This window comes from Drosophila innubila, assembly GCF_004354385.1.
Source record: "Drosophila innubila isolate TH190305 chromosome 2L unlocalized genomic scaffold, UK_Dinn_1.0 4_B_2L, whole genome shotgun sequence".
Classification (NCBI taxonomy): Eukaryota; Metazoa; Arthropoda; class Insecta; order Diptera; family Drosophilidae; genus Drosophila; species Drosophila innubila.
This window is the reverse complement of record NW_022995372.1, coordinates 12,257,585-12,285,296: the sequence shown is the minus strand read 5'-3', so window position 1 is coordinate 12,285,296 and position 27,712 is coordinate 12,257,585. Positions and strand designations below refer to the sequence as shown.

Genomic DNA, 27,712 nt, shown 5'->3' with positions numbered 1-27,712 from the left:
CATCCGTTTCCGTCTCATCGTCCGCCATGTTGCGTCCGACACGAAGCTGTGGATTCCCTCAGTTCGTACCCGGGCTGGCAGCATAGACAGTAAGTGGTGAGAAGATTGGAGAGAGGGGAAACAGCAGCTGCGTTTCAACAACGCTCTTTAGCTTCATAAATCATAAAACTTTCGCCGCACGTCGCCTGCCCCTCCCCTCCCCCCATCACGCTGTTGCAAATCCCGCTTAGCTCGCCGCCTAACACAACGAAATTCTTAAACTTGCAACATCCCAGGCAGCTGGCAACTGCTGCTAAGTGTTGAGTAAATGTTTTCGCGCCTCGTTGCTTTCGCAAATTCCCCAAACATTTTCACTTGTTGTTGTTGGTGATGGTGTTGCTCTTATTGCGGATGTGGCACGTGGTTGTCGTAGTTGCCACTTTACTAATACATCAAATATCCATATTAATACCACTAGTAAAATCAGCTTAATAGTAAGCTAAGGACTCAACTCAACTTTGACCGAGTTGTTTATAAACTCAAAACGGGAAATTTAACAGATCCTTTGGGAGAGCAATGAACATACGATATAATATGCTGAACAAATTTGTGCGTATTAATCAAAAACGAGGAAAGCATTTAAGTTAAACTTTTCGTATTCATCCAAGGATAAATTGAATAGTGAAACTCAATACAAAATTAGCTGAGATATTTTATTTATTAATTAATAATAATATTAAAATAATCTTATTTAATTAATAGAATCATATTTGAATATAATATTTTATGTTCAGCTATTTAATGAACGTTTAAATCAAGCGATCTTAAAACAAAAATTGAATTTGAAAAAAGAAAAGGGTCCATGGAAAATAAATATCTTAACAATAAAAAAGTAATTAATTAGCAAGACAATTATAAGAAATTAATAAAAATATAAAAATCAACATAGACTAATTTTTGCAATTTTATTAACAATTTATATTAATTAATATTTAAATTATTATATGACAAACTGCTTTCTATCAACAAAATAGATGCATATATTTAATGTGTTAAATATATCATTAAAACCAACACCATTTAAGATAAGGCGCTGATTACTTTACATAATTCTCCATCGCCTCTTGATCTTCCTTCTGCTCCTCATCCAGAATTTTTACAGACGGAGTAGAAACCCCATCGGGACTTGTTAAATTTTGTGGTCCGCCTGCTTCCCAGAGCTGCATCACCTCTAGAAATTTTGGCTGGGCAATGCGTCGGGAACTGATGCCCCAGACCATGTCGACATGGTTGAATTTCTTGTTGGGATACATGTGATTCACCACGACATTGGGCAGTCGCTTGGCCAAACGGTGAACATCCTCAACAGCAGCTAGGAAATCATTCTGGGCGTAATACAAGCCAACTGGCGCCGTTATGCGCTCCAAGGCATAATCCGGAGGTGTGCTACGTCCATAGATCCTTTGGTTAACCTTGCCAAAATCATACTGACAAAATCGATCCGATTCATGGAGCTGGAGATAATGTTTGAACTGTTTGGCACTGGAGCCAGCGGGTAATTGACCCAGGATCACAGGCAGCATAGTCTAAGGCATAGAAGGATTAAAAGCATTCCAGATGGATTCAACTGATTACCCACCCTATTGACCTCGGCCGGATTCTTGCCCAGAATCAGACCTATGTAGTAGAGGCAGGTTTGCAGTCGGATCGCGGATGACATGCACTGGGTGAGTGCCAAGTCCGAGTGGGGCAGCACCTCATAGTTCTCCCCGAGAATATTCAAGCTGGAACTTGCCAAATTACGTAGAGGAGTCTTTATGTGGGTCGTGAATGCCACGGGAGCCAGAGCCTGCATCACAAGCACCTTCTCATTGTAATCCGTGCGACTCGAGGCCATCACAAAGAAGGAAGTGGTGCCCTGGGAGTGGCCGATATAGCTCAGCTTCTTGTAGCCCGTCTTGGCCAGCACGGCATCAATCATGGCCGGCAGATCGTACAGGCCAATCTCATGCCAGGAGAAACTCCAATACACCTTATCCGTACTGGGGTTCAACTTGACATGGCTGCGTGAGTAGCGATTTCCTCTGGCGTTGCCCATCCAGACATCGTAGCCAGCATCGTAGAGAAAGTAACCCAATCCGCTCTGTGGACCCATTATAATCCAAGTGGAGGAGCTGTCTTGCAGTCCGTGCATAAGGAGAACCGGCTTGGCTCCTGGTCTCGCAATGCGGTGCATCTGCAGCACGTATTTATCCTCGGTGGTCACCGAATGCCTTTCCGCCGGATACTTGTACTTGGCCAACAATTGCAGCTGAAAAGATGATGACATTTAATGATTGCTTCAAATTGATTCATTGGCTTACTCACCGTTGTAAGAGACGCATCCTCAATGGAGTTGGCTGGGAAATTATCCTCCAAATATCCAGCTGTACTTGCCCTCCAGTACAAACTGAGACAGAGCAGTCCCAGCAATTGCCTCCATGTGCTGCCCCTTTGTGGCATGACGATTGATCAACTGAACACCACAATAACAATAACCATCACAATCACAACCACAATTCGATGACTGACTCTCGCCAATAAAGTGAGGCAATTAGTTTCGCCAGCAACTGTCAAACTGAACAGTAGTATCCAAAGCTTATCGGGATCTCATCGCATTAAATAATTCTCATATTTCAGGTAATTTCCACTGTGAAGCACGACAAGTGCAAAGTTCAGTCAGTAAAACCGGGAAGGCGACTTTTAATTACCCAATCGAACTAATGAGTTGACGGGAAACGAGACAATCTGCTAGTCAGTCAGTCAATCAGATTGACAGAAATCTAAAGTTTTGTGAAATGAATATAGAAACTGAAAATTCAAATGAAAACTCAAGCTGAATTCGACTAATCAAATTTCACAGCGGCTTTTCAAACTATTTGCCACATTGATTGAAAAATTAAATTTTTAATTCAGTTGCGGCCGGTGCACTCTTCAAATCAATTGCCTGCCAAGTCAAACTTGGATTTTAGGGGTAGTACTTTTTTCAATTCACTTTCAAAAGGTATATCAGCTTTTAATACAAGCGGATGAGAAAACAAAATAGAAACCATAGAGTCAATAATTGAGTTAATGAAAAATAAAAACAGAATAAAAGGAATTTCATTTACTGAAAATTAGCATAAGTTAACTATTTTAAATGAGTTACGATACTCTCAAAAATTTAAAACATGCATGGATCTTGCATTTAAAAAGGTATAATATTAAGATATATAATAATATATGCACTGAAATTACAGTAAAAGACGCATTAGAAAACGAATGAAAACAAGTTTAATGGTCGCGTTGAAAGAATTATTTAAAGATAGATTAAAACTTACATTAGCAAAGACATTGTGTTACATTTAAAAATATAATGATTGTGTAAAATAAATATCACACATTTTGAAGAGTATTGAATCTGCGACAAGTTGAAAGTATTTCTTGTTTCTTGTTTGTTTTGCTTTCATTCTTTATTGGAGAGTGAGTGCTGTCCATTCAGCAAACATGGGAAACGCTTTCGATTCACATTGAGCGCTTCAATCCATTGCCTGTGTCATCGTTTTTTACAATTGATTGGCAAAAATGGTTTTCAGCTTTTGCATAAAATATTTGGCTGCCTTTATTTGCGCCAACTGTTGCCTGATAGCTTGACAGCCTGATAGCCTGACGGCCTGACAAAGCGGCATAGAACGAATCCGATTCCGATTTCGATTCCGACTTTGATTTCCACTCCTAAATAAATCCCTTGCTAGGCCCAAAGGCTTCCATGTGGCTCAGACGGCTGGCCAACGTTTCGACGTTTGACAAATAACTTAATTCGATGCTGTCACCACATGTTGGCAATGCCTGCCAGAGAGGGAGAGAAAGAGAGTAGGCAAGGAGGAGAGGGAGTGAGAGTGTCCTGCCAACTCTTGACAAGCCGTCACCAACGCATTCGCCCCTTCTCCTTGTTCCAGACTTGACTGTGGGCGTAGTTGTTGTTGGTGGAAGCTGCATGGCAACGAATCAATTGGCAACGTGTTAAGCCTTAAGTTCACATTTCATACTCGAGCACACTGGAACATTCAATTGAACATTTAAATAAATTTTTAAAATTCTTAAATTCATATAATTAAATTTCATATTAATTTTAAAGCATCTCAATGATAGTATTAAATATTGTAATAATTATAGAAAATTTAAATTGTCCTTAAAAATAAATATATAAGTAATGTAAATATATAAGAGTTAAAGCAGAGTATTAATAATTAATAATTAATGTAGACATGTTATAATTAAAGCAGAGTATTGAAAGTATTTTTTAGACTTATTTAAGTCGCATTACTTTCGTCATCTTTAGAGCCATTTATTCCGTTGCACTTTTGACCTACTTCGAGGTATAGTATGTTAACAAATTGCCAGCCAGTTAAATTGGCCAATTCTCTTGGCCGACAGGGCAATCAACGTCAACCCATTGAGCACTTTGAAACGTGGCGCGTGCCACTACAATTAGCTAGTCTCTATTTTGAGACCAAGTGCCAATCAGAGAGGAATCAGCGTTGACTACACGAATTGCCACACAATGCTGCAACCAGGCAGCCAAGAGTTTCCCAAAGCTATGCCAAAACAATAAACCGGCTCAGACCTTAAGCAGAAAAGTGGGCGGCTATTGAAATGAGACCAATCGATTGGCCAGCCCTTTATGCCATTGTTTCAGCCAGAAGTGAGTTCAGGCTACAGCAGTTGCTCTTTAAATGCCTCCGACTGAGATCTAGTTCAATGGGTTCAGCATAGAGAGTTGAGCTCGTTAGGAGTCTTCCAATAAGTCTGTTGAGCATCTGTTGTCGCCAGATTATGATCAGCATTGTTTAGTCGTAGCATTTAGTCTGCCACTTGGCCATTAGTTGCAGCATCAGCCTCCCTCCCTCCTTCCACTGTCGGCCTCCTCCTCTCCCATCTTTAACCATCATTAGCCACGCACGTGACTTTTAATCACGCGCGCATAAAATTGAATGCGAAATCACAGACAAGCAAGTTTCAAACCAAAGCCAGAATCCATAAAACAACGCCTGGCCAATTTATAGAGGCGCTGGCCTGGTTTATAGCTTTGCCAAACTTTGACTTTGTCTAGCTCATTATAAATACAAGTTCCTCTAATACCCTTACAAAAAAAGTAGCAAAGTTAACTATTTCATTTTGTAGTAGATGTTAAATGAATTTTTGCGTCGAATTTTTATGGTTCTTAGAATATTAATAGTTGAAATTACTTTTATATTTACACATGAAAATTAATGTACATATTAAATTTTATATTTAATGACAATATTTTATTGTGAAGGTTTTATAATTATTTTCACTATATTTCTTATTTTTAAATAGCAATTTTCATTCAAAGTTTAGAATTTTTTACGCTTTTGAAAATCATCTACTTGTCAGAAAATAAATTGATATAAAACTTATGACGTTGTTAAATTACTTGTTTTCAATTCGAAGGCTATTGCAGCTAATGATCAGTAAACTATTGTTAAGTTTGATATTCAATACTTCATTTAACTTTTTGAAATAACATAAATAAATAAAAATGAATATAAATTAAATTCAATAGTTATCATCAATAATTTAATTTAATTTAAGAGTATTTGTAGTTCATGCCTAATATATTTGCTGTCTTATTAGCAAGTGGAAAACTGCGTTAAGTTTTATTTTTTCTCTTTTTTTTTTTTTTTGGGAAGCTAAGACCTTGGAAAGGGGCCAAAAGTTGGATCTGCCTAAGCTGCTAGGCGTAGACGAACTTTACGACTTGGCCAAAGTTTGCAGTCGCCCTTGTTGGCCAAAGGAGAACGTTTTGTCTGCCCATCGCGGCACTTGACTTTAACCTTTTCAAGTTGTGCCTCTGTTCCTCTCGACTCTCTGTCTGTCCGTCTGTCTGTCTGTCTGTCTGCCACTTTTGGGGGCAGCCATATTGCGTTTGATTCAGATGCAGACACAGAAGCAGAGACAGGAGACAGAAGACAGCAAGGACTTGACTCCGTGCCAAATAGCAAACTCGGATGGTCTTGGTCGTTGGAGTCATGTTATTATGCTTTCGGAATCGCCCATTGCCAATTACAATGCGTTTGTCCGGCCTGTCAGCCTCACTCAAGGCCCACTGTACCACTATACCACTGTACCATTTGCCAGTTGCCACTTGCTGCTTTCCACTTGCCACTTTCTACTGGCACCGCCCAGTTCTCAGTTCTGGGCAGTCTGCACTTTGTTGTAATTACTTTTAGCTCGCTTTGTGTGCACGTGGCACATTTTGGACTTCAACTGGAGATGGAGTCGGGATTCTGGGGGCAAACTCAGGGTCAGGGTCTTCACATTTGTCTAGCTTTAAGATTTGTTATTCATTTGCCCAACTGCCAACTGCCAATTACAGCAAACAAACAACAGTTTTAAATAATGCCGCAATCACAATAACATTTAAGTTAATTAATTTTAAAATTTAATTCAATTTGGCACTCAACGAACTTAAAATTACTAACAACAAATGCGTTGAAAAATATACATATTTATAAATCGCTGGCCATAAATTTCGCAGTATTTTTAAATGGTCCAAAGCCTCTTGCCATGGTCCACTGAAGTGACGTGCTGACTGCCTGTTAATATTATCAATGAAAAGCAAAAAACATTTAATATGCGCTTTCATTAATTACGTCATTATTTGCGTATTGTCGCCAGTGTGTGGGGCCAAGGGGTAATGGAGGGAATGGTGGAAATGGTGGAAATGGGAACAGGAGGGATGTATTGCAGCGCGTGGCTGGGCAACCATTATCAGTGATTTTTAATGACAACAAAGTCCTTTGTGTGTTTCGAAGCAAGGAGCTGTGTGATCCTGTTCAGCGCATCCTTGCAACCGCTGATTGCTGCCCCATCAATAAAATCAACGAGTGATAAAGGATTACGCACAGTGGCAGAAAGACAGAGAGCAGAGACAGGGAGAGAAAAGGACAATGGCAATGGCCTGGCAATTGATTAATTTATGGAACATGAGAAGACAACCAACAGCGAGAGGCAATGAGATTAATGTGAAACTCAACTTTACACTACCCAGAAAACCAAAAACTCGGGAAGTAATTAATTATTAAAACTTTAAATCAATTGAATAAAATTGATTTAGTAAAAGAGCTAAAATTATGTGAGTTATTCTTGAGTATTATGTTAAATACCTTTTAAAAATATTTTGTTGTACTCAAGTTTGGTGCACAGTGTCGAATTGTAGTGCTTGATGATTTTGTGCATTTATTAAAGATACCACATTAATTAATTTAATATTATCCTGTATTACAACTCTGAAGACAATAAATTAATTGAATTAAGCAGCTTTCTGAGTAAACTATACTAATGCACAAGCAGCAAAGGCATTTAATTAATATGCAATTAATTAACATTTGATTTCTGTATCTATCAAAATTATTTGAAAGTAAACTTTGCTAGTTTGTTGCACTGAATGAGTTATGATAATATTGTTACTTAAGTAAATTTCTTGGCTACGTTTAACTTAGCTAATAGCTATTGCTATCTTAAATACATTACTTAATTACTTCAATAAAGCTACAAGAATTTAGATTGGAAGGAAAATTTACTTGTCCTTGTGCCATCATTAAAGTTGAATTTCCTCATTTAATTTTTTATAACTTTTTGCTCAGCTCACTACACTATTTTACTCATTAACCTTCACATAATACCCTTGTCTCTGGCATAATCCTTAATTTGCCTGCCACCTCACTTAGATCCATTTGGTATTTAAGTGCCCCCCACTTAAGAGCACTACATTAAACTCTCCTTTCCCCCCTGAAAGTGTTTTCGCTTGAGGAAAACAAAAGCTTTCTCATTTCTGCATCGCATGACCAAATAATGGCGAACCCGAATCCCATTTCATTATCAATAAGGAAACTCCAACATGGCACACACATACTACACACACACACACACACTCACTCGTATAAATAAAAAGGACTTACAGCTGGCAAAAAATAAATGTATTTTAGTCCTTTTCATTACGATAATGAAATATTTCAAGAGCAGTTTATGTGGATTACTTGGTTAAATGTGAGAGGCGCATGCAAAAGTGGCTGCCACTAGCCCATCCAATGTATGATGCCATAAACATGGTGTAAAACCCCATGACAGGCACACACACACACACTTGAACACATACAGGACATGCGTGTAAATATAGACGCCCAAACAAAGCCGCAACTTCAACTCCCTTTGCCAACTTGTAACTACCGCAGTTTCTGCACGCCAAGAAAGGCAAAGGCATAATTATGGCATTATCACACACACACGCACACACACTCGCACACACGTACATACAGTGGTGCACACTAACGATAATCAATTGAGAAATGTTTATAATGAAGTGGCGCGACCAAAGTCCTGGCACAATGCCCAATGTTTCGCAGTTGCCGCCCGCTAAGCACTTCATTTCCCCATTTTCCAGCCATTTATCGTATCATCTATATATAGACTTGTTCATGTATGTGTGTGTGTGTGTGTGTGTGTGTGGGCGTGTCATGCAAAAATGGCAAACCAGCAGTAAACTCGTCCACTCAAACCGCCTACCAGCTCATTGATACCATGTGCTAAGTACATATACCGTTGGCCAGAGATAAACACCGTCAACACGCACAGCCAGCATGACCACAGGACCTCTCCCTTAACCCCTTATTCCTTTACTGTTCACCGTTCACTGTTCACCATTCGCGCTTTCATGACAACGTCCATCATAATTCATGAAGCGACTTACCATAGGGAACTAGTACTGAAAATGTAACAGAGTATGGCATGGGGTTTATCGGTGAGGCCCCACACAGTCCATTGTTATCAAATTAGCATAACACACAAGACAAAGTTGCGCATTGTGCAATAATTGAGTTTAAGGTGGCAGATTTTAAAGCTCCAATTTAAAAATGCACTCAGCGAAATGATGACATATAATTTATAACGTTAATAAACGAGAAAAATATAAAAATAACATATTACACTTCTTTAAATAATAATAAATTGTTAAATATACATGAGATCAATTAAATAATAATAATAGTCTCTCAGATTGGGTACACAAATCTTTAATTGACAAAAGCTCTCACGCATCACTACTATCATCATCTTAACAAAGTTATAAAAAAACAACTCTATTTATTTATTTATTTGGTCTTACAGATCTTAGCAATGTTTTACTTATGCTTCAAAACTTTTTATTATTAATAATATTAATATACTACAAACAATTTTATACAAAAACTATTTAAAATAGGGATATTTTTGCAATTGTTTGTTTTTAAAATGAACGAATAAATGGCCAATGATTCATAAAGAAGTTTTGATGAATTTAAATTAATTGAATGATAAGCACTCTTAGATAATAAAATTATTTCTTGAAATAATCATGGAAACTTCAATCTTTTTTTTGGTTGACAACATTTGAAATGTGTAATGGAATCATAGTATTTTCTCTGAGTATTCTCGTGGTGACTGACAGGAGTTGGCCACAGTTCACGGAAACAGGGCACAGCTTCGTCAGCTTAGTTCACAAACTGTGCAAGCCTTTTAGGGGCAGAAGCTCATTGAAACTCCCATTGACACTGCAAACAAACTGCAACAATAGCAACTGGCAGCACCTCGGGCTGATACTATTTGTAGGTGAATGTTGAGCACTGCTTAGTGAATACTGAGTAATACTCAGTGACGAGTACCTACCACGTAACTATTCCCATTGTGTCATTGGTTGGGTACGTTGCACCCTTCAGCCAGGCGGGGCAACCCATTTTCAACTGAGACTCCTCCATTTAATTTATGCCAAGAGCAATGGCAAAGGCAATGGCAATGCCAATGCTGTGGTTTAAGCCCAATGAGCCCTTATAAATGAGCTAACGTTTCACGCTGTGAGTTCAAAGTGCAACAAACTTGGCTCATGCTTTACTTTTATTGTTAAGAAAAAAAGGTGATGTTTATATTTCATTTTATAATATTATCCTAGCGAAAGGTGAACTGCAAAAGTTGAATAAAGTTGTGCATTAAAGCGAGCATAAATTAAATACTTTTAAGACAACCAAAGTAGATTAGATATATAATGAGGAAATCAAAAAGGCAATGGAATCCGCGATTCGAATCTACGACAGTGATATGTTTATCTAAAACACAGTCTTATACACTTGTAGATTTGTTTTAGAAATCTCGTGTTATTTTATATTTTGTAGCTGAACTTAAATAAAGAACTGATTTATGGATAAATTTCAATTAAAATTATTTGGAATACATTATAGCTCGTTATCTGTTGTCTTTTTTACATAAGCTTGCTTTAAAATTTGTTAAGTTAACCTTGCATTCAATTTAAAGCTCTTTAAAATGCAGCTTGAAAACCATTTCGTATACAATTATAAATCTATTCAACTATTACAGATTTCTGTGACATCATATACCAGAATTATTTCGCATATTTAACGCCGATTGTAAGGGTTAGCTTTATCTGTAGTTAAGTTGCCCTTTCACCTCCGCAAATCGCAAAGTCAAGGCGATATCAAAGCTTTTGCCTGCCTTTGACATGACGTTTTCTTGGCCAACTTAAGGACTTCAATACAAAGCCAAGCTGGGCCAAGTATCACTTAAAGGCATTTTGGTATGTTTTTTTTTCCGTCAAAGCTGAATTCGAGCAATGCAGCCAAGTTTCCAGCGAGTCATTTTCTTTCTTCTTTTTTCTTTCATTTTTTCCTTGGGAGTCTTTATTTTTCTTGGTTTTCCTTTTTTGTGTGATGTTCGTTCTTTTGCAGTGCGCTTTCAATTTGTGTGTACATAAATTTCGAAATGGACTTCTCATGTTTTGGAGTCGCGACACCAAAGAGGGAAAATGCCGCTGTCCCTGGGAAAAGCCTTGGTGTGCGGAAACAAGTGGCCATGACGGCCAGTTTCAACCAGCTCCGACAACAACAACTGTCACCAGATAGTGTTGCAAAAAGGCAACTGCATAAATAACCAAGAGAAAAAACAAAAGACTTGGAAAAACAAAAAACGCCAATCGAATGGTGAGTTCGTCCTTGTCGCAATGCCAAAATTTACGACTTATACGGAAAATTTCCAAGCATAAATTAAGCAAGCTAAGAAATTCCTGAAATATCTAAGCAAAATTCCGTTTGTAATGTCACATTTGTTGCATTTGTTTTAATTGGAAAACTTAAAGCATTTCCATTTAGCATTTACCATTTGAATAGGCGACACACTTTCGGGCTGGGCAATTTGATTGTGTGACGATTTCCGCCTTCAATGGACCGTAAAATTACAGCAAGAGCAGCAACACAGAATGCTCAAGAGAATGTCGGGGAGCGGGAGGAATGTCATGTTAATGCTGATAACAATAAAAGTCAAAAGTATGAGCAAAAGTTCAAGTTAAAGTTGGATTTTCGTCGAAGCGTTCTGCCTGAATGCAAACGGCTCTTTCCACTTGGGTGTAGATATTACATAGAGTTGTAAGAGACGCTTCGAAGCGTTTCTTTAATGCAATTCTCACACTTTGACCCTCAGTCGACAGTACTAGGCGGGACAGGGGGGGGCAAGGGCAGTCGTGTTTCAAGCGTGACAAAAATAATTCGAACAACAAAGTTGACGCAATATTCCAAGTGTGTAAAGTCAATGGGAAGTGTCTAACAACATCCAGAAAGCGACACATTTTTACACTTATTTTATATTTATTTATCATTAAAATTATTTTAAAAATAAGAGTTGGTAATTAACATAAGTGTTTAAAGCACTTACAATCATAGACATTATTTAAATTATACGTTCTAGCCAGGGAATCAAACCGAATCAAATGTAGGTTATGGATTCGGTTTCGGTACGTCCCGAAATAACTATTTCGGTAAAAGGTTCTATGTCAGTTTTTTTTTTCGGTTCCGGTATCAGTACCGGTACGTAACAGTACAACAAATCAATTTTGAAACATTTTAAAATTTTAAGCTGTCGTTTTATAATAAATATGACATCGAAATAAACAGACCCAGGGCAAATTTCCAATTTCTGGAACGAATTTAAAAATATTTGAATGCAGAATGTATTTAGAGACCAAATCATGATTAAAATGACATTCCACTTGAAAATCGGTTTAGTTTCCATCAAGTTGTGACAGTTTGAAGTTGGTCAGACTTCGGAGCTAGTCACTTTACAAGTCAAAATTTTTGTTTAATTTCACATGATTTTTTACAAAAAAATTAAAGGTCACAGAATCAAGTTTAAAGTGTTGTTTTGTACTAATTACGATATAAGGAGTTGGTTAAAAGTGAAAACTTGAGATTTAAATTTTTGAATTTTCGAATTTTCAAAGGGGGGACCCTTAGCATCGAAATTGAATCTTGGTCGAAAATAATTAAATTTTCTAAATGAACAAAAATTTAATACAGAATGAATTTAGATGCCAAATCATGATTAAAATGACATTCCGTTTGAAAATCTATTCAGTTTTGATCAAGTTATGACAGTTGGAATTGGACAACCCTTTGACCTAGCAACTTAAACACACCCGACAGAGTTGTGTTCGGTTACGGTTTCAGTTTCGGTACTAAAAATGAAACGGTTAATTTCGGTACCGGTTCCGGTGTTATTCCCTGGTTCTAACAAAGAACGATCTTTTTGCGATTATACAATATAGTGGAAAATAAAAATCGTTCTTTGCTAATGACAAAGCAATCAATTTTTTCCTAGAAAAATATTGCTAATTTTATGGATAACCGAAATGAAATGTAATAGAGCATGAAATGCAATTACCACAGATTATATAGCAATTTGTACGAGTAGTATGTATGTTCTATATGTTGATGAAAGGGAAAAAAACATGGCTGAAACAAAATCAACATTTATTTATTAGGATGCTTTGTTACTTGTTCTGTCAATGCCATTCTATGATATAATATTTTCTCCCTCCCATGCCATTGCCATCTGTGTGTTAAATTGCCTCTTAGTGGCGATTCCAGACGCTGTAATGTTAAGCCCAGCATATGTATAATGTATAATGTATGTATATGTGATCCGACGTCATCATTACCATTTTCTCTCATAGTCATATCAACACAGACACACACACACTGATACAAGGGGAATGTCTTTATGACTTTCTCGCAAATGATAAGAAAAGTTTTTTCTAGCATTAACCGAGCATATACCCGAGAGCAGGAGATGTCGATGTCAAAACATATGGCATATTGCCAGGCAAAACATTTAATGGTCTGCAAAATGGCCAGTGCCAGTGCCAGGAATGGGGAGAGGGATAGGGATAGGAATATGAGTGTGGGACGATGAGAAGCAACATGAGGACATTAAAAGTTGCTTAACCTTCATTAGGCGTCCTATTCCAACTGGCAGTGAAATGAAATTTAATATGTGTCATGACTTGGGGCTGTGTCCTCGGCATCGGGTTGCGCAATAAACGCGGCTGTCAGTGGAGCTTAATATCCCATTTGTGCATGGCTGCCATGCCGGCTGCACTGCATCCTAATGATATGCTCGAAAAAATTACGAATCACCGCAAAAGTTGGCAAACAAAGACTGAGAACGAGAATGAGATGCCGTGCAGCTTTAATCAGCAAAGGGCCAAACTCAATTTCCCCAGCTTGTTTCACGCGACGTTGGACCTGTCTGAGCTCTCCTATCGTCCTTCTTCCTACTTCCTTTATCCATCCTCGACTCCTTCATCCTGCTGCTGGCGTTAATGCGGCAACATGGCATTATCCTTTATTTTGCCTGCTCCTTGTTTGCTGACACTCGGTGTGTATTCTGATAATCGAATTTGCTCAAACAAACGAGTGGCATAAGTTTGCCAAGAAAGCAGGGATACAAGCAGCTTTTACAGGATAACAGAACAATGCACAGGATGCACCTGCAACAATTAACATAAACAAGTACAAATACAGCAGAAACACAACTGCTGATTTAGAGATATTCCAAGCAGCAACTGTTTTTATTGAAAGCTCATGAAAGCTAATGCAAAGCTCTGGAAAGCTCACACTTAAAGTCGGTCCTGGCACAGAGATCCGTTTCAGCTTTAGCTTTAAAGCTTCTTAAAAAGTTATTTTTAATCCACCAGCAATTAATTGAATTCACTTTCAATGCTTGCTGATTAAAAATAGTTTTTATGCAGCTTCAGCTGAAGCTTTCATCATGATCATCGGAATCGCTTGAGCTTTTTGCCAAGACCCTTTTTTTTCGTAGCCTTCGAACTTTGGTAATTTGTTGGTTGGCTATTAGAATTGAACTGCAACGGAACGATTAATAACTATTTTAAATAACATTATGTATTTTTTTTAAGTTCTCACAATGCGATCAATCTGCGCCTGTCTCTCAGCTATCTTCAGCTCTTGAACCTCCAGAACACGTCTTTCCATGAATGCGATTTTATCCTCAATATTCTTGTACTCATCGACAGCTTTGTTCAATTGAATCGTGGCTATAAGGTTCTTATCTTCCCATTGAGATAATTCAGAAGAAAGCTTCTCTGAGAAAGTGTCTATGCGGCTCTGATAGTTCTGCAAAAATGAGTTGTGAATTAAGCTTAATCATTAGAGTAATAAAATACAATCTATAATCACCTCGATTTGTATATTATAGATGAGCATGGTTTGATGCGTAGTTTGTTGGTCATCCTCCATCTGTTGTCTGATTTCCTTGATTTGATTGCGAAGCTTATCAACTGCCATGTTATCCTTGAGGATCTGCATCTCCGTCATGGTAGCATAATTGTCTCGCATGTATCTCCATTGGATGGGCAGAAGAACCGTGGCTGTCATGGACCGTCTTTTGCATTCCTTGACCAGATTTCTTCTGTGTCGACGCCACCAATCGCTGGAGTCTTTACGTGACCTCTGAGCAATACGATCAAAATCTTTTTTTGAAATCGCTAGAGTCTGGTCCAGTTCCTCACCAATATTGAGGAGCTGCTGCTGATGACCGACTATGGTTAGCATTGCTTTATAGCCCTTATCGAGAAATGTCTCCGTGTAGAAGAATTTGTAATAACGGATTATCTCCTCGATATCGGTGCTGAACTTTGCCCATTCGAGCGACTCTTCACTGTGGTTCATTTGGAGAACATCGAGGTAGGTTGATTCGGGCAACATGCAACGTTTGAAGAACGCATCCATAGACCATTTGAATAGCATATTTGGCAGAGTATTTCTATCGATATCTCCCCAATCCAACGAGATTCTTTCCATGATTCGCAGTCGATTAAGGACGCGTGAGAACATTAAGTACAACGAGGATCGTTTCATCGATTCCATCAGCTCATCGTGCAGATCTGTCCGACCAGAGAGCACACTGAACTTGTACGACGATGCTGTGTAATCCTTCCATTGACCTCGATCCATTCGTCGGGTTGCTTTGATTACAACCGGGGCCTTCCTAACAAAGGTACTCAGCGATATTTTTTCAGATAAACGAGGGGGATAGTTGAACCCAGTTTCTGAAGAATCTGTGCTCGATTCTGTGCTGAATTTCTCATGTTGAGGTAAATTCAATTCTGCAAACAGTTTCCGCAAAAACTCATCACGGCACATGGCAGGATCATATTCAGGGTCGATTGGCATTAACAAATTATAACGTAGCTCCATTTCCATCTTACGTTCCAGCTGCTTAGGATCTTTATTGGAAACACCTTCATGTTGTGAACGGTGCATTCTTAATATTGTAATATAATTCCAAACTGAAAACAATTAATAACAAATAGAAAAACAAGAACAAAAAAATAAAAACAAAAAACAATAATAAGAAAATTAAATGTGTGTTTTAGGAAAATAACAGATCATTTCATCATAATGAAATCATAAGCAATGCCAACTTAAATGACATACGCCAATTCAAATCATATAAACTTTACTATCAAATAATGTTTTCCAGGATATTTAATCTTTTTATATTGTGCATAACTTTTACTTATGGAATTATTTGTAAATATAATAGTTCGCTTTAATACTGTAATTAAATAATTAGAAAAATCTCATATATATTCATATTCGTTATTATCTTTTCTTTGAATGAAAAATGCACCTTTAAGTACAGTATGATACATTCAATATGCACCCATACTCTACACGATTATCGGTTACAATAAATTTAATTTAAATAAAAATATCTTGAAACAGTCTGTGAAAACATTCACAATCCATTCAACATGGTTGTCATTTTTACATAACACAGCGATGTAACTGGCAATAGCTGAGAATGCATTTTCAATCGATTTAAGAGTGAAATTCGATTTTAGTTACGGCCAGTTAACAGTTACGAAATCATTCATATATAAGGGGCATCGGATTATCGCTCCAAACAGGGTTGACAGGAGCTCGTAATGGGATCGTTGCTCTATTCCGCGCTCTTAGCGCTCGGTGCGGTTGGAGTATTGGCCCATCGCTTTGAACCGCGAGTCATTTGCATCAGTAAGCAGAAAAACCTGATAAGACAGCAGACGTACATCCAACGACAACTCACTAGGTTCCAATATCAAGTTAATTCTCTAAGAACTAACTGTCAGCTGACAGTACCGGATATTTTAGGTAATCAATTGAAGCAATTGCAGATTTAATAATCCTCGTATATACTATGATACTCAGGCCTCAAACCGCCAACTAGTCCTGCTCCTGGTCCAGTTGGAGAAAACCGTAATCCACCCAACTACCCACCAGGTCCAACCGATACAACCTATCCATACCTACTTCCACCAGGACCTCCCAAAGATCCCTCGACTTCAAATCCTCCAGGAGATCTAGGAGTAAGCAGTAGACCCTCACCCGATCCAGGAATCCCCCCTGTTCCCGGTGTACCTGGTGTATCCGGTGAAGGCGAACCACCAGAGTATCCCAACGGACCCTTTGCTCCGAATCCACCTGGTCGTAATGAAGTACCACCCAGTGTACCCGGTGGAGGCGTACCACCAGGGAATCCCAGCGGACCCTTTTTTACGAATCCACCTGGTCGTAATGAAGTACCACCCAGTGTACCCGGTGGAGGCGTACCACCAGAGAATCCCAGCGGACCCTTTTTTACGAATCCACCTGGTCGTAATGAAGTACCACCCAGTGTACCCGGTGGAGGCGTACCACCACAGATTTACAACCCTTACGGTCCTCAATACGTTCCCGGTTTATGGTCACCCAACATCCAAATTCCAAGCCAAATCATTAATATGACAATCGGCACTCCAATGGTTGTTTATCCACCGACTCCTTCAAATGGAATAACAACAATTAGACAAACAATCATATCAACAACACCGATAATTGAGTATTATCTTACACAAAAGGACGTTGATGAAGATGCCAGGATGACGACAGTAAGTTAATTCTATATCTTCACGGGAAATTATTCTTATGTTTGGTAAGTGAATGTTTAGATAATGAATCAAATTTTCATCTGTAGGTGATGTTAATCAAGAAATATGGCTATCCCGTGGAAACGCACTTTGTGACAACCCAGGACAACTACGTACTTTGCCTTCACCGCATACCTCGACCAGGAGGACAAGTTGCCCTGCTAGTCCACGGCCTGATGTCCAGTTCAGCCACTTGGGTGCAGATGGGTCCCTCTAACGGATTGGCCTACAAGCTATATCAACAGGGCTACGACGTCTGGCTGTTGAACACTCGCGGCAATCTGTACTCAAAGGACCACAAGAATCCCAATATCAAGCCAACATCGTATTGGCAGTTCTCCTTCCATGAAATTGGCATCTACGATCTGCCAGCGACAATTGATATGATCATAACCATATCGAAACAGCCAAAGATTCAATACATTGGACACTCGCAGGGCAGCACCGCCTTCTTTGTGATGTGCAGTGAGCTGCCTCACTATGCTGAAAAGATCATTCTTATGCAGGCGCTATCTCCGACTGTTTTCATGCAGAACACTCAAAGTCCGGTGCTCAGATTCTTGAGTCTCTTCAAGGGCAAATTCGGAGTAAGTTATGGGCAAAAGAGTCGAAGAGAGGGGAAAATTAATATCTCATATTCTGCTGTCTTTTAGGTTCTTCTAAATTTGCTGGGTGGTCTCGAAATCTCTCGGAACAACAATCTGATTGCACAATTCCGGAATCACATTTGCTCCGCCAATATTGGCAGCCAAATTTGTGCGATCTTTGACTATGTAATGTGCGGCTTTGGTTGGACCGAGTTCAACACGGTAAGTAACAATCTCAAAAAGGATATATTCGATACTGAACTCATTGCTGATTCGCCGTTTAGAATCTAACACAACTGGTCGTGGGACATTCCTCTCAAGGCGCCTCCAGTGTGCAAATCTATCATTATGCCCAGCTGTTGAGTGGACCGAAGTTCCATCGCTTCGATAAGGGTGCTCTGCTCAATCAAATGGTGTATAAGCATAGCGATCCACCATCGTATAATCTGACCAGATGTTCCTGCAAAGTAGCCGTCCATTATTCCGAAGATGATTGGCTCGCCGGTTCCAGGGATGTCCAAATGCTAACCTCACGTCTGCCCAACATCGTCGACAATTCGTATATTGCTCAAAAGGGCTTCAGTCACTATGACTATCTGCTCTCTCGAAATGTAAACAGACTCGTTTACGGCCGTGTTCTCAGCAACTGTTATTCGCATAAGACTACCGTAACTACACAGACACAAACACAGACACAGACACAGACCTTTGTTCTTCCCCTGAGCTACAGTTATATATAATAATAGATATATAGAAACATTAGAAATATATTCAATAAATCGGTTGAGGTTTAATAATTATATGTACAAATCTTAAAAGGCAATTTTTTAACAAATTTGTTATCAGATATGTACAAAAGGTATAAAAGTGTCTACAAAATGTATTATCTCTAGCTCTTAAAGTCTTAAATATTGATACAATCAAGCAAAGCGATAAAATTAAATTATAAACACTTTTCATAGGTTCTGAAAAGCCCAATATCATAATTTGCAAATTAAATGTGGCAAAAAAAAAAACAGCAGGCTATTGTATTTATACACAACATTTGTTATAAAGCTGTTATAAATATCCTGTGAAATATATTTTTAAGTATACCGCTTTCTTAGTAAGTTCACCAACTACATATATATTTGGTTATTCGTAAATCTGATGCGATAATGCAACTCTGAATATTTTGATTTGCATACTCGTATAAGAAATTAAACATTGCTTCGCCAACTAATTGATGAATTGCAACAAAAATCTTATTGAATTTGTTTGATTTCTTCAATCATAATTTGCACAATTTTGATTGATTCCCAAAGGACAAGAGAGCTACAGGCTTTTGGAATTCTTTGGAAAAATCAATGCACATAAGGATTTGCATATTCGGAAGCGAGGCGTATCATAAATTAAACAGCCAGCACGCATATTTACACGCCGGAGGGCTCAGTTTTAAATTAAGTTTGCAATTGAAATGGCGCGAAAAGTGAAGGACCAAGACAAGGACAGCGCCATGGCTGATGTCCTGACTTTAAATTGCTCACGTGTGTGACACAATTTGGGATACACAGTCCCCCCCCATGACCGAGCTGCGGGCTGACAACGACAATGGCGGAAGCGGAAGTGCAAAATGCGAAAAATGTGCGCAGAGCGAACAAAACAGTTGAATCTGTTGTGGAGAGGGGAGAGTATAGCGAGGGAAGGTGGGGCAGGGCGGGGAGTCAACGTAGCGCTTAACAGCTGGCACGTACACGCTGCCACGCCCACGCAAAGACCGCGGGGCAAACAATTTGGAAAGCCCACACAATTCAACATGTCCCCCTTGCAACATACACATGTAGGCTTCACTTGCGTATTCATCTCCATCTGTGACTCCGGGTTCGACTCCGACTGCGACTCCGACTCCGACTTTGGTTGCGACTACGGCTATCAACGTCACGGGTCTCACCATAAGCCTCAACTGCCATGCGTACGTGTGTTATTTAATGCTTATCTTTATCCTTTTCCCATTAGTGTTATTGATGTTGGCAGTCGTCGTTTCAATCCCCATTCGCACAGCTGTCTCTCTCTCTCTCTCTGTCTCGTGGCACCTGTGCGTGGCGCCTCGATAAACCTGGCCGGCAGCTAAACGCTGACAATTGATGCCAGAAAATGAAGGCAAAAACCTGGCACAAAATCACGCGCTAAACATTATTTTAATGCCTCCAGGCAAGTCACATATGTACTCACATGTGCGATGTCTGTGCTCCATTCTATCAAGCAGTTTGTCGGATGTATTTAAAGCTCTGTCTCATCGCTGTATTTCCGTTTGTTCAGCCCCCGAAAGAGGCCTCTTGGGGCAACACTCCATTCCTGGCATTCCTGCCATCAACTGACATTTATAAATGCTGAACTTGCCGCCTGAACAGCGGGTGATGGCCTTGAAGGAAGAAGCCTTTCGCATTCAAATGATGGTAAATTATGGCGCCAGCTGCTTTATAATAATAAAAAAAAAAAACAGAGAAAACTGAATAAATGCTAGGATCAGCCAAGGGCGAAAAGTGATTCGCAGCCAGGCAAATGGCAACAAGATTCACAGATAACCAAGGTGAAATATCTGACAGGCAAGAGGAGAAGTCGTTACATTAAAGCTAATAAAGTCTTTGAATTTAAAGTTAGCGATAAATGAATTAAATACATTTTTACATACATTTAAATTGTACATTTATATATTTTATTCATTTAAACATTTATCTTGTCTGGCTTTGATTTGATTGGGATTTATCTTGGACTTCCGTTTTCTTTAACATTAGCTATTTCCGTTTATTAAATGGTCATTTTAATTATATATTGTAACATTTTAACTTTTAAGTAAGTTTGTTATTTATTGTAAATAAAAAAAGAAAGTAGAGAAATTAAATTGACTGCCTATTTTGATTTTCAGTAAATTAATTATTAAATAAATGAGAAATATAAGATTTATAGATTTTAAAGGGTTGTTAATAAATGTAGAAATTTCATTTTCTACTTTTGATTTAAATATCTAGAATAATGACATTAAAAATCGATAAGATAATTTCTGAAGCAGTCACTTAAGTTGACGTTAATTAAATAAATAAAATTGATCCAATTTGTCTTACGTTAAGTTATATTTTAACGGTTAAAATGAAATGTATTATTCAAATGCAACCCTGTGAATTACAGAGTTTTTATTGAATTTTGCTTGATATCGATAGGCGTTATGAGGAGCATTTGACAGTTGTAAAATGTTTGGTTGGCTTTGTCAGCAAGGAAATAAAATCAAAGACAGCTTTGATATAACTATCGCGTGGTCGTGTTTTATTATGTATTTTTCAATTGGTGGAGCAACTTTTCACACATTTTAAACACCAATTCAAACAAATTCAAATGTATTGTTAAATGTTAAGCGGTCGAACCAATTCACGCGGCCCAAAGTGTATAGAAACCATTCCGATTCGACGACTAAACCGAGTTCTTTATTTTCTATGTAAAGCGTCGAAAAGCCGACAAGATCAAGCCCAACACTCCGCCGGCAAGACGACAGCAGAAAAAACTTATCAAGAAAAAAGTCCATTAAACAGTACGAAACAAAAATGTTAGCACGCAAATATCAACTGTGTCCACGTGCGCCGCCAATCCACGAAAGGATTGCTCTTCAGTGTGCCAAGAATATCAGCAAATTGGCAGCTGCTTTGCCAAAACCTTGCACTCGGACCGGACATCTGCCCGTGCTTGTGGAGCTACGGAACACGGATGAGGATGTCGTCTATAGATACCAGGTGAATTTGCCCCCCAGCTGTGTTGACCGGGATCGCCAGCAGATGAATACGGACGAGGCGAAGGCATTGAGCCAACAATTAAATCTACCCTGTCTCGTTCATGATCGCAGCTCAATTCCACAGGATATTGTACCGCTGACAACGGGCACGGAGATGGAGACGGACACGGAGATGGAGGCGGAGGCGGAGGCGGAGACTGATGCCCCTCAGCTGGTCATGATGCAAGATGCCGTCCATGTGGTGCACAATTGTCCCGGTCCAGATCCCTATGCAGTTTCACGGGAGACCATTTCGACATTCCAGAATTGTGCTTATGCCATTGGTGCATCAAAGATGACACGAGATCATTTCATGTCCACGTTGCACGAACAGCAGCCGAGTCCAATGGAGTTCACCGTGTTGTGGGCTGACAAACAAACTGAGGAACAGGATCAGCCTATCGATGCCGTTGAGAATCATGTGAAGCTGCAGCCGCAGCTGCAACCTCGCAATGGATACAACTTGCACCAACAACAACAACAGCAACAACAGGAACAACAACTAATTCCACATCATCTTAAACGTGATCAGCCTCAACAGAAGGTTCTTAATGGTTACAAGCATTCTCGTAAATCTGTCAGAGTGCTAAGTCCTACTTCGAATAACAATGATTCCAACATCATGTTGTATCAGCAAAAGCGAGCTGGGAACAGTTTCGGATTGTCTCCTCATCAGATAACGCCACGCGCCATTAATATCCAGAATGCTCAAAATGTTATCTCTATTCCCAATGCGCCAAATGGTTACAATCTTCACTTAGGTCAAAGTATTCCAAATGGTTTTAATCAAACCAATCAATACGCTTACTGTGATCCCCAGGAATACGCTCGTCAGCAGTCGGAGCAAAGGGAATACTTCAATATGCTCCAGAGCAATCAACAGCAGCAATTGAGACCGATCTTTGGACATATGTCATCTGGGAATTCATTTGAATATCAGCGCGATTTGCAGCTGAGACAGAATCTGGAACACGAACTAGAAAATCAGAAACTTGTCGACCAACAAAAATACAAGCGCATGCTAGCGGGTGAGTTCTATTTAATTTAATAAAAATAATTAATAATTAACAAAAGTTATGGTCTCTCTAAGAAGAGACTATATGTACAAGAAAAACCTCTCGCTTACATAAACACAAGTTTTAACATCTTTTTTCATTAAAAAAATAGAAATACAAAAAAATAATTTAATTACTATATTTATTGATATATTATAATAATTTTTACTCACATATCCAATTATAATAAGTTTTGTTAAAGATTGAAAAACTGGAGTTATTTTGAAAACTTGGTTTTAATCGCCATATTTTGCTGACTTTATATTTTTTTATTCTTAGGGACCCTGATAAGTAGTTATAATAATAATAATACCAAATAATAATAAATTTCTTGCTGTCATTTACAATGGTCTGCCAGACTCCTTGCTGACATCGCAAACGCCTCCGGAACTGCAATCGATGTTCCATTGGGACTGCTGTCATCTGTGCCACACGGCAATGAGGACAATGCGCAATGCCTTGGACCATTACTTGTCAAGGACGCACCAGCGCCGGGTGGACTCCTGGCTAATTCGTTATAGCTTCGTAAAGGGTAATCTATCAGAGGATATGTTACGCCATTTGCGCAGCTCCGGCCCAGCTGTCTTGCACTGTGATCTCTGTGATCTGAAGCTGACATCGGTGATTCATGCTCGTCAGCATTTCTACGGACGTCGGCATCGGCTCGTGGAGCGGCATATTAGTAAGCCCAATGGTGAGGGCTACTACGACAAGACGGGGCGCTGGGTGCGTACCAATGACAAGTGGCTGATGTGCAAGCTTTGTGACGTCATTGTCACCTCGGAGTCTCAGCTGGCCATTCACATGGCCGGTGTGCGTCACCGCAAGCGAGAGCGTTCCACGTGTGCAACATCCCTATCGGAATCGTTCGATGGCAGCCATGTTTATCGCATCAATCCCAATGGCTCGCTTGCCCCACTCAATCCACTGGGGTACTATATGTACGCCGGCTGTGGCAAGCAGGATGTACGCAAGTTTAACGATCTAAATGCCGCATATTATTGTGAGGTGTGCAACATCACGCTCAACCATCTCAAGTCGGTCAAACAACACGAGGAGGGACGCACACATAGGAAGAGGCTGGAAAGGGTCACGCAGGCGGAGTATGTGTGAATCTTCAATTACGTCTTCGTTTTCGTCTCCCTTTTGCATACCATACCAATAATAATTTCAATAATAATTTGAAGCTGAATCTGAAACTGGAGCTGAAGTGAGACCCAACAGCTCCCCATAACTGGCCGTGTACTGTGCCGTATTATTAACAATTTATTTTTGAACTATATAACTTTTTCATATGTTGTATAACTAGTATTTCGTATAATATATATACATATATACGTATTGTACCTTTATTTTAAACTTGTCTAAATATGCGTCCCCTTAACAAGTGTGCTTAAGTAAGTTGACCAGCGTTCAATTGATAATATCTGATTGAATTAAATGTTTTTAGCAAACAATTAAGTATCTCTCATTTAACATTTTTTTCCCACCACTGAACATTATTTATTTAAACACATTTTTAAAATAAAGCCGCAGTTTTTGTGATGTTAAAAAACCATTGCATACTTTCGGGCTGCATTGAAAATGTAGCGCAGCAAAATGTTGCCATGGGCCATGTTGCTAAGCATATGTTGCGTGGCTGACTACGTGTTGCTAAAGCTTTTGCTTCTGTAATAAAACAAACTATTAATGCTATGAATGTTTAATATTTAAATAATATTATAAGAAAGTAACTGCACTCATTTCTCATTAAGAGTTCTAACACTTTGGCTGCATTAATGAGGCGGCACTTGCCGCAACGTTGCATGCCACACTGTCTGCTGTCTTTGCTTTTAATTGCTCGAGCTGCTTATGCAGTTGCACGTTGTCCGTTGTCCGTTGCCTGTTGCCTTTGCCATTTGCCTGTTGGCCAGACGAAAATCGCATAAAATGTGTCCAGGAATCGTCGGGATGCGTCGAGACAGGGCGAGGACCATAAAAACGGAGTTATCTCTGGGTAAATATCAAAAGTTCCTCAGTCCAATGGTGTCAGTCAGGCTGCGGTGTCTAGACAAAACATGGCATTAAATAAATAAATAAATCGCAGCAACAACAATAACAACATGGTAGCAATGTCAGCGCATCGACAAACCGCAAAAACGGAAGCGACTTCGCACAATTTATGGCCATGTTTTTGGGCGAGTGTGAAGAAAAAATGGCTGCACATGGCCAATGAAGGTCAATAGCAGGCGTTGAGCGTGTGAAATTGTGGGCGTGGCCAGTCAGCCTAGTCAGCTGCAACCAGACGTGTACGAACACGTTCACATGTGCACTCAATAAAGTCCTGCCATATAACTATATATACATGTATAGATACATATATATTTGTTTATCTGGCCGTCTGGCTGTCGCTTCTGGCTGGCAAATGTTGGAAGGCTGGGGGAGGAGAGGGGACAGAGGTGGTTGTGTTGGGGGAGGGGGCAGGTCAAAGCATGTTTTCGCATAAATTAAACTTCTTATCTGCTGTAAAACATTTGACGCCATTGTTGTAGTTGTTGTTGCAGCCAGGAAATGTATTCGCACTCGTATTAACAGGCAACAGACACTGCAACAGCAACAGCAACAACAATAACAGCAGCAACATCAATAACAATATCAATAAAGCGAAGAAGAAAAATGTCGCAAAATAAATATAAATAGGAAGGAAATGACAGTTTATCGATGATATAGTTAATGATATTGCCAGTGCAGTCGGAATGCGATGCCACATGCATCATTCAAGGCTTATGAGCTTCGCATGATGTGGGGGATTTATGTAGGCTTAAATCTTACATTTTAAAAGGAATATTTCACTGCGAACAAAATAATTTCAATACGCAAATTTATTAAAAAACAATCAAATTAAGCTGAGCTCTGGGTACAACAGAGCACACAGGGTAGCTGCTAGTCGAGCGGTTAAAGCTATTAATGTTAATGCCATAATACAATTTAAATTTAATATTAAAATTACAGTACATACAAAGCTTACAAAATGTACAGTTTTTATCTATGTATGCAAAAGTAAAATTTGATTTTCTTTAAAAATATCCTGTAAAACTTTTAAAACAATTGCAAAAAATTAAACAATTTAAATTTCATATTTTATATTAGCTCTTTGAAAAACAATTGCATTATGAGTACAAAACACATTTAATGCAAGCTTTGACGTTAGATTTCAACTCCAACTTTCATTACAATAGATTACAGTGCTACGTGTAATTTAAGCTTCACATTTATCTTAATTGCAGCCCAATTATCCCACCACCCATCGTCCTTCGCCTTGCCGCTGTCATAAGCTATGAAATTTGAAATTTACATTTATTTCTATTTGCAACTCGTCCTTGCGTCACAATACAAACTGAAAGCTGGGTTTGTTTACAACTGTGTAAACAAATTAATTATGCAACTGTGGGCCTAACCTCCCTCCCCTATCTTTCCACCCGGACATCCTGCATTAACCCCCGCTCTCTCAATAGAACTGCTTTTAGCATTTGGCAAAATGGTCGCTTGACGCGCTCAGGCCGAAGAAAATTTATGCGTGGAAAACCCAAACACATCCTGCAGGCACACAGCTTGCCGCAAAATGCTCATTTGCATGCCCCACAGATGCACGCATTCAGATACAGATATGGATACACTGTTGAAAAAATTTTATAAAATCAAGATTTTAGTATCATTACAAAAAATGTTGGTTAAAAAATGCGTCTTAAAGTAAGAAAACATGTTGGTTTTGAGAACATTTCGAATATGACCAAGTTCTTATTGTAAGAATAAATATTCTTAAGCTTTAAGTCAAGAAATAAAAAAAATAAAAAAGATTTTAAAATATATTTATTTTTTGTTATGTTCTGAAATTTATCGTGACTTGTAAAGAGTGGGACTCGAACCCGTGCTTTCAACTGGACCATTATTGACTTCAAATATAATACGACATATTTATACTTTCCTAGAAATTTAAGATTTGTATTCTTATATTAAAAACTGCGATTTTTTAGATGAATATTCCTAGTAATAGTAATATGGTCTTAAAATTTTTAAGATGTTTGTTCTCGATTTTAAAAGTTTGTTTTTTTTTCAGTGTACAGATACAAAAGCAGCATGCATTTGTGTATGTAATTAACATAATTTTGGCACAACATTCACTCAGCCATAATTTTCAGCTAATTTTTATACAACTTTTTGTGGCATAGTCGCAGTTGTTGTTGTTGTTGTTATTGTTGTCGTTGACTTTGTTGCTAATGTGCATGCTACATAATAATAATAACTGGAATTTTTTTGTTTTTATACTTCAGTTTATTACTCATTATGTGATCTCGAAATGATTAGCAATGCTGTCAGCTGTCAAAACTTGTCTAATAAACATTTCATTTCACTCTCTCCATTTGCATGTCGTCTTTATAACGAGTACGCCAATTATGACTCTTTAATATATTATATGTTTATATATATATAATTATATAGGGTGTGCTTTGAACTGGAGGTCCCAAAAGGTTTAAAGCGTGTGAATTGTTTGTTTTGCGCATTATTATATAAAATGCTTTTAACGCTTTTAATTGTTACGTCTTATACATGTTTTTAACTGTTATTGTTGTTGTTGTTTTGTATGTCACCTGAACGTGTTTGGCGTGTCAAGTACTTAACGAGTTATACTTTCAGTTATGAACAATTTTGGCAGCAACACTTGAAAGTAATTCATTCAAAACTGTTTTGACCATTAGAACCTGGCATAAAGCACTGATTTAAAAAATTATAAAAGTCAATTTTATGTAAATTTAAAAAAATATTTTATTACACAGTCTACTGTAATTTTGTTTTATTCAACATTTATTATTTTTATTTTTTTTATTTATTTTTTTACTTTTATTTTAGAAAAAATTCTTGCAAC

At 38.5% G+C, this 27,712-nt stretch overlaps 4 protein-coding genes across 6 annotated transcripts; 2 read left to right on the top strand and 2 right to left on the bottom strand.

The window, feature by feature from the left end:
• Window positions 1–992: 992 nt before the first annotated feature.
• LOC117781059 (lipase 1) lies at window positions 993–2,513 on the bottom strand. The gene is made up of 3 exons (XM_034617779.1): window positions 2,347–2,513; window positions 1,619–2,290; window positions 993–1,565 (listed from the first exon to the last, which is right to left on the bottom strand). Exons 1-3 carry the CDS (start codon window positions 2,479–2,481, stop codon window positions 1,077–1,079), a joined length of 1,296 nt encoding a protein of 431 aa, XP_034473670.1. The 5' UTR covers window positions 2,482–2,513; the 3' UTR covers window positions 993–1,076.
• Window positions 2,514–13,914: 11,401 nt separating this feature from the next.
• On the bottom strand, window positions 13,915–15,712 carry LOC117780928. Its single transcript, XM_034617622.1, has 3 exons — window positions 14,595–15,712; window positions 14,322–14,531; window positions 13,915–14,260 (listed from the first exon to the last, which is right to left on the bottom strand). The coding sequence occupies exons 1-3, from the start codon at window positions 15,678–15,680 to the stop codon at window positions 14,171–14,173; spliced, it is 1,386 nt and encodes a 461-aa protein (XP_034473513.1). The 5' UTR covers window positions 15,681–15,712; the 3' UTR covers window positions 13,915–14,170.
• Window positions 15,713–16,333: 621 nt separating this feature from the next.
• Window positions 16,334–18,757, top strand: LOC117781801 (lipase 1-like). Of its 3 annotated transcripts, none has more exons than XM_034618665.1 (6): window positions 16,334–16,553; window positions 16,611–16,922; window positions 17,091–17,329; window positions 17,416–17,955; window positions 18,022–18,177; window positions 18,240–18,757. In XM_034618665.1, exons 1-6 carry the CDS (start codon window positions 16,349–16,351, stop codon window positions 18,693–18,695), a joined length of 1,908 nt encoding a protein of 635 aa, XP_034474556.1. In that variant the 5' UTR covers window positions 16,334–16,348; the 3' UTR covers window positions 18,696–18,757. The 3 variants fall into 3 exon arrangements, with proteins under 3 accessions (XP_034474556.1, XP_034474555.1, XP_034474554.1); XM_034618664.1 differs by having other exon boundaries at window positions 16,611–17,006; XM_034618663.1 differs by having other exon boundaries at window positions 16,611–17,329.
• A 2,488-nt stretch (window positions 18,758–21,245) lies between these two features.
• LOC117782045 lies at window positions 21,246–24,168 on the top strand. Its single transcript, XM_034618960.1, has 2 exons — window positions 21,246–22,782; window positions 23,168–24,168. Exons 1-2 carry the CDS (start codon window positions 21,531–21,533, stop codon window positions 23,920–23,922), a joined length of 2,007 nt encoding a protein of 668 aa, XP_034474851.1. The 5' UTR covers window positions 21,246–21,530; the 3' UTR covers window positions 23,923–24,168.
• The last annotated feature ends 3,544 nt before the right edge of the window (window positions 24,169–27,712 follow it).